General features: G+C 37.1%; 1 protein-coding gene across 2 annotated transcripts in view; it reads left to right on the top strand.

Moving 5' to 3' along the window:
• The window catches only part of ZPLD1 (zona pellucida like domain containing 1), a 237,172-nt gene extending 223,706 nt beyond the window's left edge, over positions 1–13,466 (top strand). For both annotated transcript variants that reach the window (XM_032350228.1, XM_032350220.1), the window contains 4 exons: positions 2,442–2,613; positions 3,859–3,967; positions 10,529–10,558; positions 10,958–13,466. In XM_032350228.1, coding sequence (XP_032206119.1) covers positions 2,442–2,613; positions 3,859–3,967; positions 10,529–10,558; positions 10,958–11,133 — 487 coding nt within the window. In that variant the 3' untranslated portion in view covers positions 11,134–13,466. The remainder of the gene's footprint in view (positions 1–2,441; positions 2,614–3,858; positions 3,968–10,528; positions 10,559–10,957) is intronic.
• The last annotated feature ends 478 nt before the right edge of the window (positions 13,467–13,944 follow it).

Below are 13,944 nucleotides of genomic sequence, written 5' to 3'. Positions count from 1 at the left end.
TAGATTCCATATTAAGAAACCAGGTTCTTTGCTCATTCGTAAGAAACATGTCATTTGTTGAGATCCCATTATCATGGGATTGCAGGGATTCAGTCACATTTTTCAGGCTCCACTTGTAATTCCTAGTTCTCTTGCTGTTTTTGCCACATCTGCAGTTACTTCCTCCATAGAAGTCTTGAACCTCTCCATGTCACCCATGAAGGTTCGAATCAACTTCTTCCAAAGTCCTGTCATTTGATATTTTGACTTTCTTCATGGCATCTAGAATTGTGAATCCTTTCCTGGTTTTCAATTAACTTTGCCCAGACCCGTCAAAGGAATCACTACCAATGGCCCCCGTAGCCTTACCAAATGTATTTCTTAAATAATAAGACTTGAAGTCAAAATTACTCCTTGATCTTTGAGCTGTAGAGTGGACATCGTGTGAACTTGCTGGGTAACTTGCTGCAGCTTCTATGTCAGCACTTGCTGCTTCACCTTCTACTTTGATGTTACAGAGATGGCTTCTTTATTTAAACCTCATGAACCAACCGCTGCAAGTTTCAAACTGTTCTTCTGTAGCTTCCTCATCGCTCTCAGCCTTCCTAGAATTGAAGAAATTTAGGACTTTGTTATGGAGTAGCTTTTTACTTTATCATTCGTGTGTTCACTGGAATATCTCTTTTAATTTCCTTCAAGAACTTTTCCCTTGCTTTTACAATTTGGCTTTTTGGTGCAGAAGGCCTAGCTTTCAGCCTGTTTCAGCTTTCTACATGCCTTCCTCACTAAGCTTAATTGTTTCTAGCTTTTGATCTAAAATGAGAGATGTGTGACTCTTCTTTTCACTTGAACAATTAGAGGCCACTGTAGGGCTATTAAATGGCCTAATTTCAATATTATTGCATCTCAGGGAATGGGGAGGCCTGAGGAGAGGGAAAGAGATGGGGGAACATGTGATCAGTGGAACAGTCAGAACACACGTTTATCACTTAACTTCACTGTCTTAGAGGGGCATAGTTTTTTGGGGGGATGGACAAATTACAATAGTAACATTAAAGATCACTGATCACAGATCACTGTAACAAATATAATAATAATGAAAAAGTTTGACATATTGTGAGAATTACCAAAATGTGACATAGAGACAGAAAATGAGGAACTGCTGTTGGAAAAATGGCGCCACTAGACTTGCCTGAGGCAGTGTTGCCACCAACCTTCAATTTGTAAAAACCACAATCTCTGAAAGCACAATAAAGTAAAGCATAATGAAACAGGACATGACTTACTAAAAGTTATACAATACATTATTGAAATTTTAACATAAAACTAAACTTCCTATGTATGTATGAACAGATACACGCAGGCACACTTGAGAAATGTCCAAAACTGGGCAACAAGCAATTCGCAACTTATATAACAAACAATGAACTAGTATTCCTAGCACATAAAGAACTTGTAGGAAACAGAAAGAAAAGCCAACAACAAAAGAGAAATTTGGGCAAAGGACATAAACAGTTTTCAGATAAATACAGATGGCTCTAATGTATATGGAAAGATGTACTTAGTCATTCCCACTGACAAAAATGTAAATTAAAATTATTAGTGACAGTTTACTTTTCCTCCCCAACAGTGAACAACCAATTTTTTCCCATACACTTTGTTGTTCTCTGGGGGAAAGAAAGATTTTTTGCATATATTACTGGGAGAGTGCAAAATGCAGTAATATTTACAGAAGGCAATGTGGCAAAATCTACTAAATGGTATTGTACAGATAATTCTGCTTATGTTCAAAATAAGGCATTATAAGGCTATTCATTATTACTTTGTAAAAAGCATAAGATTCAAGATGATGCAAAGTTCCATAAATAGGGACCTGATTAAGTAACGGTTGTCGCATGTGCGTGATGGAATACTGTATGGTATGCAAAAAGAATGAGGGGGCTTGCTAAATACTCATATGGAAAGATCCCTAAAATGTCCTGTTAAATTTTTTAAAAGACAAGGAATAAAACAATGTAGTTTTTTTTTTTTTTTTTTAAAGAAGGAGGAAACAATAAGAATTCATTGCTTCAGCTTCTATATGTGTATACACTGGGAAGATGCAGTAGCAAGTGAGGTCACCTCTGGCAGATTTGAATGTGGATATGGAATGGTGTGGACAAGGGCAATGATGAGAGGGAGACTTTTCACTACGTATGTTTTATACTGTTTGGATTTTTGAACCTTATGAAAGTATAATCCCTCTAAAATTTGATGGTACTATTATAGTCAGAAATTGATCTGTTTAAACTTTGCGATCTAGGTCACTCTTGTCATATTTGTTGAGTTAGCTTATGCTCTTATTAAATATCTGTAACATGGCATGATTTTGTTAGCTCTTAATACTGCAGAAATTAGTTTACCATTTCCAGCGGGCTGGTAATCTTTAGTAACATCCTGTTTTCACATTCCCTAAAATGTAGCTGTGACAAAGATCCTCAGACCACCGTCATTGAAAATGGCAGAAGCCAGCAGGGCCGATTTTCCTTTGAAGTGTTCCGATTTGTGAAACACAAGAATCAGAAAATGTCTACCGTCTTCCTGCACTGTGTTACCAAGCTCTGCAGAGCTGATGACTGCCCCTTCCTTATGCCTGTATGTTTTTAGCAACTTTCTTCTAAATTATCAAATTGATCTAAGCTGAAGGGTTATCCAGTGTTAGGGACTAATTTCTGTATAGAAAGTGAATATGGGTCAAGCCAAATAGTTTGAAGTAGAGTTTATTTATTTATTTATGCAGTAAAGATCTATTGGATGCCTACTATTGTGCCAAGCATAATACTAGGAAAACAGACATGTGTGCATAAATTCTGAACTCATTTAGCTGATCTTTGAGGACCATGAGACTGTCATGGAAGAAGATAAGATAAAAATGTTATGGTCCAAAGACAGACACATGTATGGGTGGTTGTAAGAGGCAGTAATCACCACTGTGAGTAGAACAGGAGAGACTGGGAGGTTTGATGGAAGACATGAAACCCGGGGTATGACTCTGAAGATGGATGAACCCCAAAGAAACAAAATCAAGAGTGTGAGAGACACCCCGTCCCACAGGTTGACTGAATTCACAGACACATAAGACAGAGTAACCAGGGAACTACCAGAACTTCATGAAGTGATGGGACAGAGTAGATGACTGGAAAACATAGGGAGGGGGCAGGGCTGACACTAGAAAGGTAGATTTGGGATGGGTGGCCCAGGAATCCCTTGGATTGCAAGTTAGAACTTGTAAAATAGGCGTGGATCTGAATTGCATACAGCCATCATTAAAATATTGATCCATTTACTAGTGAATAAGAAAAGATAGCTATTGCTGACAGGTCCCTAAGGTCATATCAATATTAACCTGAGAAAAATGAAGCCACATTTTAAAATTGGAAATAGCTTTAATACATTTTTATTTATGCTCTAATTCATGCATTTCCTTCACAATGATTGATTACTTTAGTCCTAACTAGCTGTATCAGATGGGGTTAAATGGTGAATCCACATTACCTTGACTCTATGCTGACCAACATTTCAGGAAAAGATTTATTAAAGGCTTGAGAGAAATAAAAGAAAAAAGTTTGATAAACACAGCTCTTTTTCAGGAGAACCATTGAGCTATGTGAATTAATGAGGCAAAGCACAATTATAACAGGAGGAAATAAGAAATGTGGCCCAAGCCAGAATGAGAAACACTGTAGCAATCATATGCAAAGTAATTAAATAAATGCACAGAAGTAAATGAATAAAATTAAACATGTGGTATCTCTTCCAAAAGAATCTGCTTTCCAAATGGCCATAAAGAACCAATTTTGTGCTGGTGTGGAATTTCATTTGTTTTCATTAACACCTCAGACTTGCGGCCACAGAGAAAGAAGAGATGCGGGGAGGAGGACCACTTGGAGCCCCCAGAGCACGTCTGGAAGCGCCGTCCTCTCTGCTGGTCCCATCATTACTCGGAGTGGTAGGAACGTTTCTCCTTTTGTGTGTAGTAATAGATTGTTCCAAAATGGCTTATTACTTGGCTTCGAAGGAGAACTCAAAGTGGTTTCTCAATAACACTAATTAACTGTGAAACAAGATAAATTGCTAAGCAACTTTAATTTCACAGTAGTTTCCTGTTTACTCAACTTTCACACAAAGGGCAATATTGTCTTTTACAATATTTCCCTTTTTACACACGCACACACTACACACACACACACACACACACACACACACACAAGTATACAAATATACCGTGCTGTACATGTTTCACTCGCCCTTTTCTCTGTCCTGCTCTCTCCCCTGAAGATGGGGCCTGTGTGAACTGCACCCATCCAGTGCTTTGCCATCCAGTGCTTGGCTGGGTTTGGCCAGTAGGTGGTGCTATCCGAGGATGAAAATGAAGTCCACAGAGATCCTCCCCAACAACTCTCTCCACAGAACAGGACCTTCCTATAGCCCTGGGAACTTGCCTTTCTTTTGTGAATTTCCTGTATCTTTAAAATAGTCCTATTAAACTTTTCTTAAAATGCCCAGTTTGAGTACCATTTGTTTCTTGCCAGGATCCTGAATATTACATAGCCCTTCCAGCACACCCAACCACGGTCACGAATCTAACAGATACAACAGCTTATCTGCACATCTTCTCATATATGCAAATATTTGTGCATGCATGTACATCCACACACACTCTCCAAAGGGATATTGTTTTCTATCAGTGTGAGCCCAGAGACATTCAGAATCAACTGGAGAAAACAGACATGCAGGGTAAACAACCCAAACTTAAGTCAGAAAAACTGATTCTAGCTCTGGCTCGTGTCCAAACAAGCTATATGACATGGGATTTTATGTCATCTCATCGGGAAAATATCTTAAAACAAGAGGTTTGAAGAAGTTGCTTTAAGATTCTTACCCTATAGATCTAAATTTGTCTTTAAAAAAGTAGAGTTCTGGTTTGGATTGTATTCTAATAATTTTTTCTCACTTTTATCTTAGCCATAAGGTTATTATTGTGTTTCAATGAGATTATCTTTACTTTTTCTCCCATGCCCTCTGTTCCACAGTGAAAAGAAAGTTTTGCCTAAAATAGGTAATTAAGCAAAAAATGATTTGGCCTAGAAAGTTTAGACAGTTGCTTAAATTATTCACTCCTCTGTGTTTGTTTAGACATACCATTATTTAAAAACAAGCTAATGGGTTTTTTAAAATAATGCAGAAATTTATTAAATATGAAATTTCAAACTTACTCTGCACTCCCTGAGGTTTGTTAGGCGTTTTGAATGGTTTGAAAATGACTGGCTTGTGGTTTGTGAAAGGCCCAATTCTTATCTCTTGTCCGGCTGTCAGAAATAACTCATAGAATTACACTGCATGGAAACTCAGCCCTCATTGCCAATAACTAGGAATCGTTTTGGGTAGACACAATAAAAATATTTTTATTTCTATGGACCATATCTAGCATCAGTTTTGTGTAAGAGAAAAAAACCCTTGAAAGGGGCATCTCTCTTCCCATGTTGAGTAGATGGCTTTTCCTCCTTATTAACCTGTTTGCTTCCTTCTTACATGCACCAAATCAAATTTAAATGGTACACATTTTAATTAATTTGTTAGCATAAGATACATTTTTACAGGACCAACATTTTTAAGATCCCGAACTCTCAGTAAATATTAACCAAGTAGAAGTTTCTTTTCTTTTCTTTTCTTTTTTTTTAAAGATTTTATTTATTTATTTGTCAGAGAGAGAGAAAGAAAGAGTGGCAGGCAGAGCAAGAAGTTGACTTCCCACTCTGAGCAGGGAACCTGATACAGGACCCCGGGATCATGACCTGAGCTGAATGCTGACACTTAACTGATTGAGCCACACAGACATCCCCCAAGTAGAAGTTTCTTATTCTACCATAGCCACCCAGCCATGCAAGTTTACAGGTTTTACCTATACCATAGTCACTCGCCCAAGTATCTTGGCTCAAACCTCAGGCAGCTCATGCCTCGATCACAATGTCACTGAAGTCATGCCTGAATATCTTCCTTTCCAATTTCAACCTATTTTCACCTCAAAGATAACATTCATTTTCCAACACAGTAGTGTTGTTTTAGTAACCTCAGTCTCCTCACCGGCAAAGCCCCCAAAGAATCATGTTTAAAAGTTCTGGATGCCCTTCATTCCTCTCTTACTCTCTGTGGTTTTATTTGTTATAATTTTGGTAAATAGCTCTAGGATGGTGCTCATTTCTGGACAATCATGGTGACCTCACGGTGTAGAGGGCCATATATAACAATTTGTACTTTATGTTACTACAGTATCATAATTTAAAAATTATTATTTTGAATTCTACATACATATAGAACTCAGAAATCAAGCCATATCCTTCAATAGGAAAATCCTATGTAAACATAATGTTTAGCTTAATGACCAGGGCTACCTTCTTTTCTCAGTTTCACTTCATTTTTACCTTAGGTCAGCTAGAATTTATCTCTCCAGGTCCTGTGGCCAATTTTCTTATAGACAAGTCCAATTTCAGGCTTGATTTGCTCTCTTCAAAGCTCTCTGGTACTTGGAATTTTTGCTCTGTTTACTCATTGAAACACTCCTTTCCCTTAGACATCTGACTTAGGTCAAGTTTAATAAGTTGTTAAAGCTCAGTACTTTTCTTTTCTTTTTTTTTTTTAAAGATTTTATTTATTTATTTGACAGGCAGAGATCACAAGTAGGCAGAGAGGCAGGCAGAGAGAGAGGAGGAAGCAGGCTCCCTGCTGAGCAGAGAGCCCGATGTGGGGCTCGATCCCAGGACCCTGGAATCATGACCTGAGCCGAAGGCAGAGGCTTTAACCCACTGAGCCACCCAGGCGCCCCTTCTTTTGTTTTAATACAATCGAAGACATTCTGATCATTTTGCCCAACACTGTAAATCCTTTTGTTGATTGATTTAGGAAAATATTCCTATCTTCAATATTTCAAATCCTCAAAATTCCTGAAATGTTCTTATTTCACACCTCCACATGCTAAAACTATTCAGTAGGGAAATGCTTATCATGGGGTATAATTCTAGAAATTCACAATTGCAAGTACTGGAAATCAATAGTACCTAATTGTTTTATTTACATAAATTCTGATGGGAGGAAGTCCTAGTCAAACTATTCAATGCATATCATTGAATTTTATGGGGAGTTAATAATTCATACAAACCTCCACATGGAACAAGCATTCTGTTCAGTACTGGGAATAGACTAGAGAACAGGCCACAGTCTTTGCTCTCAGGAATCTTAGTCTTCAAAGGTAGACGTGGATTATTAACAAAAAATAACATAATGGAGGATAAAGAGTTAGGAAATCCTCAAGGTCCCTCAGTCAGTTGGGCTTCCAACTCTTGATTTCAGCTCTGGTCATGATCTCAGGGTTATGAGATCAAGCCCTGGCTCAGCTCTGTGCTTGCTGTGGAGAGAGGGCCAAGATACTCTCTCTTGGGCACCTGGGTGGATCAGTTTGTTGAGTTTTCAAACCTTGCTTTTGGCTCAGGTCATGATCTTAGGGTCCTGGGAATTGAGCCCCAAGTCAAACTCTGTACTCAGTGGGGAGTCTGCTTGATGATTCTCTCCCTCTCCCTCTGACCCCCCACCCCCCACTCTCTCTCAAGTAAAATAAATTAATCTTTAAGAAAACATTCTTTCTTTCCCTGTCTCTTGGCCTCTTTTGCCCTCATCTCAAATAAATAAATAAATAAATAAATAAATAAATAATAATTTTGGAAGCTCTGAATTTGAAATATGTTGTCCATTTTACCATATAGGTAGATAATCGAAGATTAAAGAAAGTAGTTTGCTTGTGCTAAGAAAAGAAAAATATTTATTCTGTATATATCCTTGCACCAATGTTTACTTGGTCCATTTATTTCTGCTACTTATATGAAAGAAAAGCAGAGAAAAAATGCTTATCAGGTGCTTCTGGGTTTCCAACAGCCATGATATTGCTGCTGTCACTTTCCTCCTCTGGGTCCTCAACTAGCTGCATGCATTTTGAAGAGCCCACCAAGTTTAGTATTCCCATATGTTCTAACTCCAGAAGGTATCTTTTAGCATATATATATATGGTAAGACCAAGTGTGTGTAAGAGAAAAATAAACAAGAGTGTGTGGTGAAAAAAAAATTCTCCCAGAAAATGTCTACCTTCCCTTTGGGGCTAAACCAAATTGCAGGATACTAGAAATGGAATGAAGCCAGAAACAGCAACTAGATAAAGTGATTCTATGTTTATCCACTATCAAATGCAGTTCCAAATGGTACTCAAATAGTACATGCTTTGATTTTAGCCATCTGCTGCCATCAGAGGTAGGACGCTTGTACTTTTCCAGTCCTGGAACCTGTGGCTGGTGTGGCTCATCCGACAGTTTGTCTCATGTAAAGATTTTGTCCATAGCCCCATCCTTGTGAGTGACACCTGGGGTAGTGTTCTGAAAGAAGTGTTGCTGCTAATGTGGGAGAGAAGGGGACTTTCTGACTTCTTTAATTAACTTCAGGATACCGAAAATAGCATGCGCAGCCAGTCTTAGCACTTTCACCTAATTTGGGACACATAGGAGAAGGAGCTTTCTAGTCTTAAAAATAAATAAATAAATGTAAATAAATGTTATTTATAAACAAAGAATAACTTTGAAAAAGGAGTTTTAGAGCCTTACATATGCTCCTCCATGTTCCAGTGAGGCATTTTGTCTTGGAAATCTTTTGGGAGAATTGATCACAGTTCATTCATTCCACCCAGTTCCATGAGAAACAAGTGTCTTTATAAAATATAAATAAATAAATGTAAATAAATGTTATTTATAAACAAAGAATAACTTTGAAAAAGGAGTTTTAGAGCCTTACATATGCTCCTCCATGTTCCAGTGAGGCATTTTGTCTTGGAAATCTTTTGGGAGAATTGATCACAGTTCATTCATTCCATCCAGTTCCATGAAAAACAAGTGTCTTTATAAAATAGTGTTGGTCAGAGGTTAGGATTTTCCTAAGGGTGTCCTGTAATAAAAATTTGTGCTTTTTTCCCCTCCTTTTTGTCCTATAGTGGTGCACTGCACCATTCTAAAGAATACTATAAATGAGCACTCCATTAATTTGGAGCATTGTACTTCTGGCTCAAACTGCAGAATCATCATTTCCGCCAAGACTCATATATATGTCTTAAAAGAAATGGCATCAGATGGCTTCTAAATATCACGTCAGGTTCTCCCAATCAATCATTTCAAATACTAACCCTGGGGTTTCATAACTTGAGATAGTCATCTTTATAACTAAAATTTTGTTCCATACTTGGCTAGTCTATATTATTTTAGAAAAAGGATTCTGAAGCCGAGCTGTTATTTAAACATATGTTTACTTCATCATGGAGGCTGTGACAGATGGAAATTTCTTCATCTGTAAAATGGGGGTAGCAATAATGTTAAAACCATATGGCTGTTACGAGGACAAAATGTGATGACACATGAAGCAGCACTTTGTAAACTGTATGGCATGACACACATGTTAATTGTAATAATATTTACACTCCCAAACAGTCAACGGCACACATTTTATGGTTCAGATAACGGACACCCACAGGCACATACACACCCACATATTTAAGACCAAAAATGATATCCACTCATTGTTCAAGATCAGGGGTTAATGGCTATATGATTACCAAATGCATAACACAAGCTGGGATACCAGGTGAATGCGTTCACTGCATCCATTATGAGGTTTTCCAGGGACAAGTAAAAAATCACCAGCTTTAATCTTTTACTTAATAGATGTAAAAAATCGGGGCTGGCTCAGTGGGTTAAGCCACTGCCTTCGGCTCAGGTCATGATCTCAGGGTCCTGGGATCCAGCCCCCGCATCAGGCTCTCTGCTCAGCGGGGAGCCTGCTTCCTCCTCTCTCTCTCTGCCTGCCTCTCTGCCTACTTGTGATCTCTCTCTGTCAAATAAATAAATAAATTCCTTAAAAACAAACAAACAAAAACAGATGCAAAAAATCCTGCAACGCAAGATTAGGAGTCATGTTTTCCTTTCATTTAGTTACTAAGTGTGAATTTATCTTTTAGGAACTTAAAATGATGTTTTTGCAAATTATGATGGGCAAATTTGCAACACTTAAAATAGAGTGGCACTAAATAATGAATACTTCTCTAGAACACAATAACAAATGGCAGGTTATTGGGCTATAAAAAATGTAATAGCTGTTAACAATTACTGCCCCCACTAACCTGACTAGAGAGAGAATGACAAAGAAAGGTTGGCAGGAAAGAATATCATAGAGTATATTTTGCGATTATATCTGTATGCCTAGGGAAACTGGCAGGGTGTGGGCTTATGGGAGAGACAGAAAAAATCTCAAACACATGAAACAGAAAATGGGAAAGCAGAATGGTTTAGGAAGATTTTCATGATTCCCTCACCCATGGAGATTGTGGATGAAACACATATAGGTAAAAAGTAATCACAGAATTATAATAAACATAAGTAAATATTTAGAGATACAATATTGCTTTTCTTTTTCTTTTCTCTCTCAGATGAGACTCCAACCAACAATTCGCAGCTTGGTAAGCTAATGAACATATATTGAAAATAAAAATATGATTTTTAAAAATTTTAAGTGTTTTTTGACTATCAGTTGCAACTAAATATGATGAGTTCTGATTTTACAAGTTTGTTATATTTTACATAACATCTGAACTCATATGAGACCTGATGGTCAATTTTTATAGCATTTTACAGATGATTTTTTTTTTTTTTTGGCAGCCCAGGGAATATCAGTCTTCTAAACTGCATAATCCTTTGGTTATTGGATTGAATTATAGTCAAATAGATTATAGCATTTATCATGTCATGCTGTTATTTCATAAGATACTAATGACAGATGTTTTGCAGGTATAAACTGGGATAAGGTGAGAGAAATCCAATATTGGACCTTTCCACTATGTGTATTTTATTGCTTGCAGGTTCTCCAAGTGACCCTCCTTTCCAGCTGAACACCGTTACCAGTGCACTGATATCAGGAATGGTCATTCTGGGAGTCATGAGCTTTTCCCTTCTCTTGTGCTCACTGGCCCTTCTACACAGAAAGGCACCCACCAATTTAGTGTTGAATGGCATAAGAAACCCAGTCTTTGACTGACTGTAACAGGTCCCTCCTTTTGGGAAAAGGATTCACTGACCATACCATGGGTGACTTGTCAGTGTTTCATCCATTGAATGCCAGCCAGCATTTGGTATTTATAGGTTTGATAGATTTCACAGTGTAGCTCATTAGCATGATGATAGTGAGAGAATTTTGATGGTATTGTTCTTGTCATTTATGTATGTGGTCAGCCCTATTTGTTTGGCACCAATGGGTATAATGACAATAAGCAAACAATATTCAGGACTTAGATCTTACAGGATCAGTCACATTTCATTTTATTTCAATTTTCTTTTGATTTTTGGTTGTTACAGAGATAAAAGGTGGGCGTAGAAAAAAATACATTTGTTGCATTCCCCCCCTCCCCGTAAGTGTTAAAACCTGATGTAATAGCATTTAGAGTTGTATATGTGGTCCTAAAATGAAAGTCACTCTTTTGTTTTATTCCAGATAATTCCAGCTTGGGGATATGTTTTAATTGGACTGGCCAATTTGGACACTTGAGATTTAATTACTTATTCTATGACCTGTGTTTTTGGCTGATTTCCATGTCTGATGACATTCATTAAAAAACAAAACAAAACAAAACAACAAACTCTTGGGAAATGTATCTTAACCTGGACCATCTACTTGTGTAGCAAATAGTAAAAATAGTCATTAACCTCTGAAAGATACTAAGTGACCCTAGATCATTATTCATTTGTATAGGAGTGACTATGATCAGTTTTCTCCTGGTTCAAGTGAGAACATTAGCACATGTTGACTCTCCTCCCAGGTAAACCGCTCAGCTGCTTTTGCGAAAGCAAAAGCACTACTATTTCTAGTAGTGAGGCAACTGCAAAGGTCTTTCTTCTTTCAAGAGCCATTACATAGGAGAACAAACCATAGTTGTGGGAGAGGACACTGTCCCCACACATACGTGTAGTGTTCCCATAGGGGTTTTTAACAACCTAGTTTCCCTTTTTTTCCTATGACAAAGAGGAAACAGGCTAAGTGTGTTTTGCAGAACGTTGTTGCTGTCTCTATGAAAAAATGTCCTTTTCTTACAAATTTTTGATGCTGGCTAAACAAAGAATCTGGAGGAGTCTAACTTGTTAGGGTGTCTTCTTGAAAGTATCATGTTCACCATGGAATAAACAGTATTTTCCTATATAGTAAGCTGCAAGAAGTATCTGGTCTTTTATTAGTTTTGCAAAAAGTTTTTAAAAGCCAAGTTTAAGCAGACTGTTCTTACAAAAAAAAATTATCCTTCCTTTTCTTCAGCCTATCTACACAACTGAATAGAACAATTCAGCGACAACCATCAAAATCTAGCACATGGCTACTACATGTGTTATGTTACCTGTAACAACTGCTGTAGAGACTAATTTATATTCAACATTTGTGATCCATTATTCAGAACTTAATTTAGTATCCTATATGCAAATCGCTATGCAATTTTAAATTTGTTTCAAATGAAGTAGCTATGCTCTGAAGTTAATAATTAAATCAATCATCAAATGAAAAACACCTTTTCTCCAATTTGCCTGAACAGATTAGAAGAAAGTGTTTATATTATAATAATTAGCTATATGATTGCCTCAACTTTCTCTTTCAATGTTTAGATACAGTCAAAGTGAAATAGGTCCAGAAAGTCTTTGGATAATTTATTCAATATTAAAAAGTCTAACACTTAGAAAGCCAACTTCCTCTTCCCTGTGTTACTTCAAAATCCCTTTGAAGTGACCATTCTGAACTTTATCTGTATTAAGAATTTATTTTCTACTTTAAATGGAAAAATCCTACAGAAAAGAAAAAGTACGGACCATGTGTGCTACTTATGTGATCTTATATGCACATGGGTAATTAAAATAGTTGAGTAGATCTATTTCAGATACTTTAAGTGAATTGCCATTAATCTGAGGATTAAGTCCTGTGAATAGGACGTTATCATTGAAACCAGCTGGTCAGTTTGATTTTGTGTTTTTGGGAACTGTTTCAGGTCAGTGACCTTTTACATTCTATATACCACTTTTTAAAATTGAATAATGGACACATCATTTTGTAAGCAACTTACATCTCAGATTATTTTTTTTTTGCCTTCCTGTCACTATAAATGGGAGAATCAGAGCTATAATGAGACAAACCATGTTTGTTTTATATAGTTTTGTTCTTATCAACCTGCAATTATGTGTAGTATTTAGTTGTGCTGAATATTTTGGGTTACTATAGTGTGAAAGCCTTACAAAATATGTGCAAATGTTCCTTCAGTTTTAATACCTCAAACTGTTTTTGTTTTGTTTTGTTTTGTTTTGGCACTTCAGGGTTAGTTAGGTCTGATGACATGTAAAAGATGATTGTTTAATAAAATAATTGTAAATGAGTATCTTTAAAATAGTCATCTGTTTTTGTTTTTGTTTTTTTAAAGATATTTCTCCTTCCTAATCTCAACATTCTCTTCCTAGTTTCACAAATGTTAAGAATGACTGAACTTAAAATAAGCTCCTTCATGCAACAGGGAAGGGCAGTGATCTCTGAAACTAGATGAAGCTTGTTCTCTCCATATTGAGTTTCCTGGTTACAGCTCTGTGTCAGGAGACCTATTCAGGAGATCAGCTGACGGTAAAGAAGTGTGCTTTACCTTGAGTTTGAGCACTAACACTGAACCTATAATTTTTAAAACTTTGAGGGGGAAAATCAGAACTGGAAAGACAAGAAGCTCAGCCTCTGCCTAGAGTTTCACAGGCTCTCATGACAGTCCCCAGGGTCAGCCTATCATCTCTTGTTTTGAGAAGTGACAGAGTTGAGGAAAAAAACTTTTCCTGACTC

The sequence above is a fragment of the Mustela erminea genome, chromosome 1 (genome assembly GCF_009829155.1).
Source record: "Mustela erminea isolate mMusErm1 chromosome 1, mMusErm1.Pri, whole genome shotgun sequence".
Classification (NCBI taxonomy): domain Eukaryota; kingdom Metazoa; phylum Chordata; class Mammalia; order Carnivora; family Mustelidae; genus Mustela; species Mustela erminea.
The sequence above is the reverse complement of the archived record's forward strand: the minus strand, read 5'-3'. Positions and strand labels throughout refer to the sequence as shown.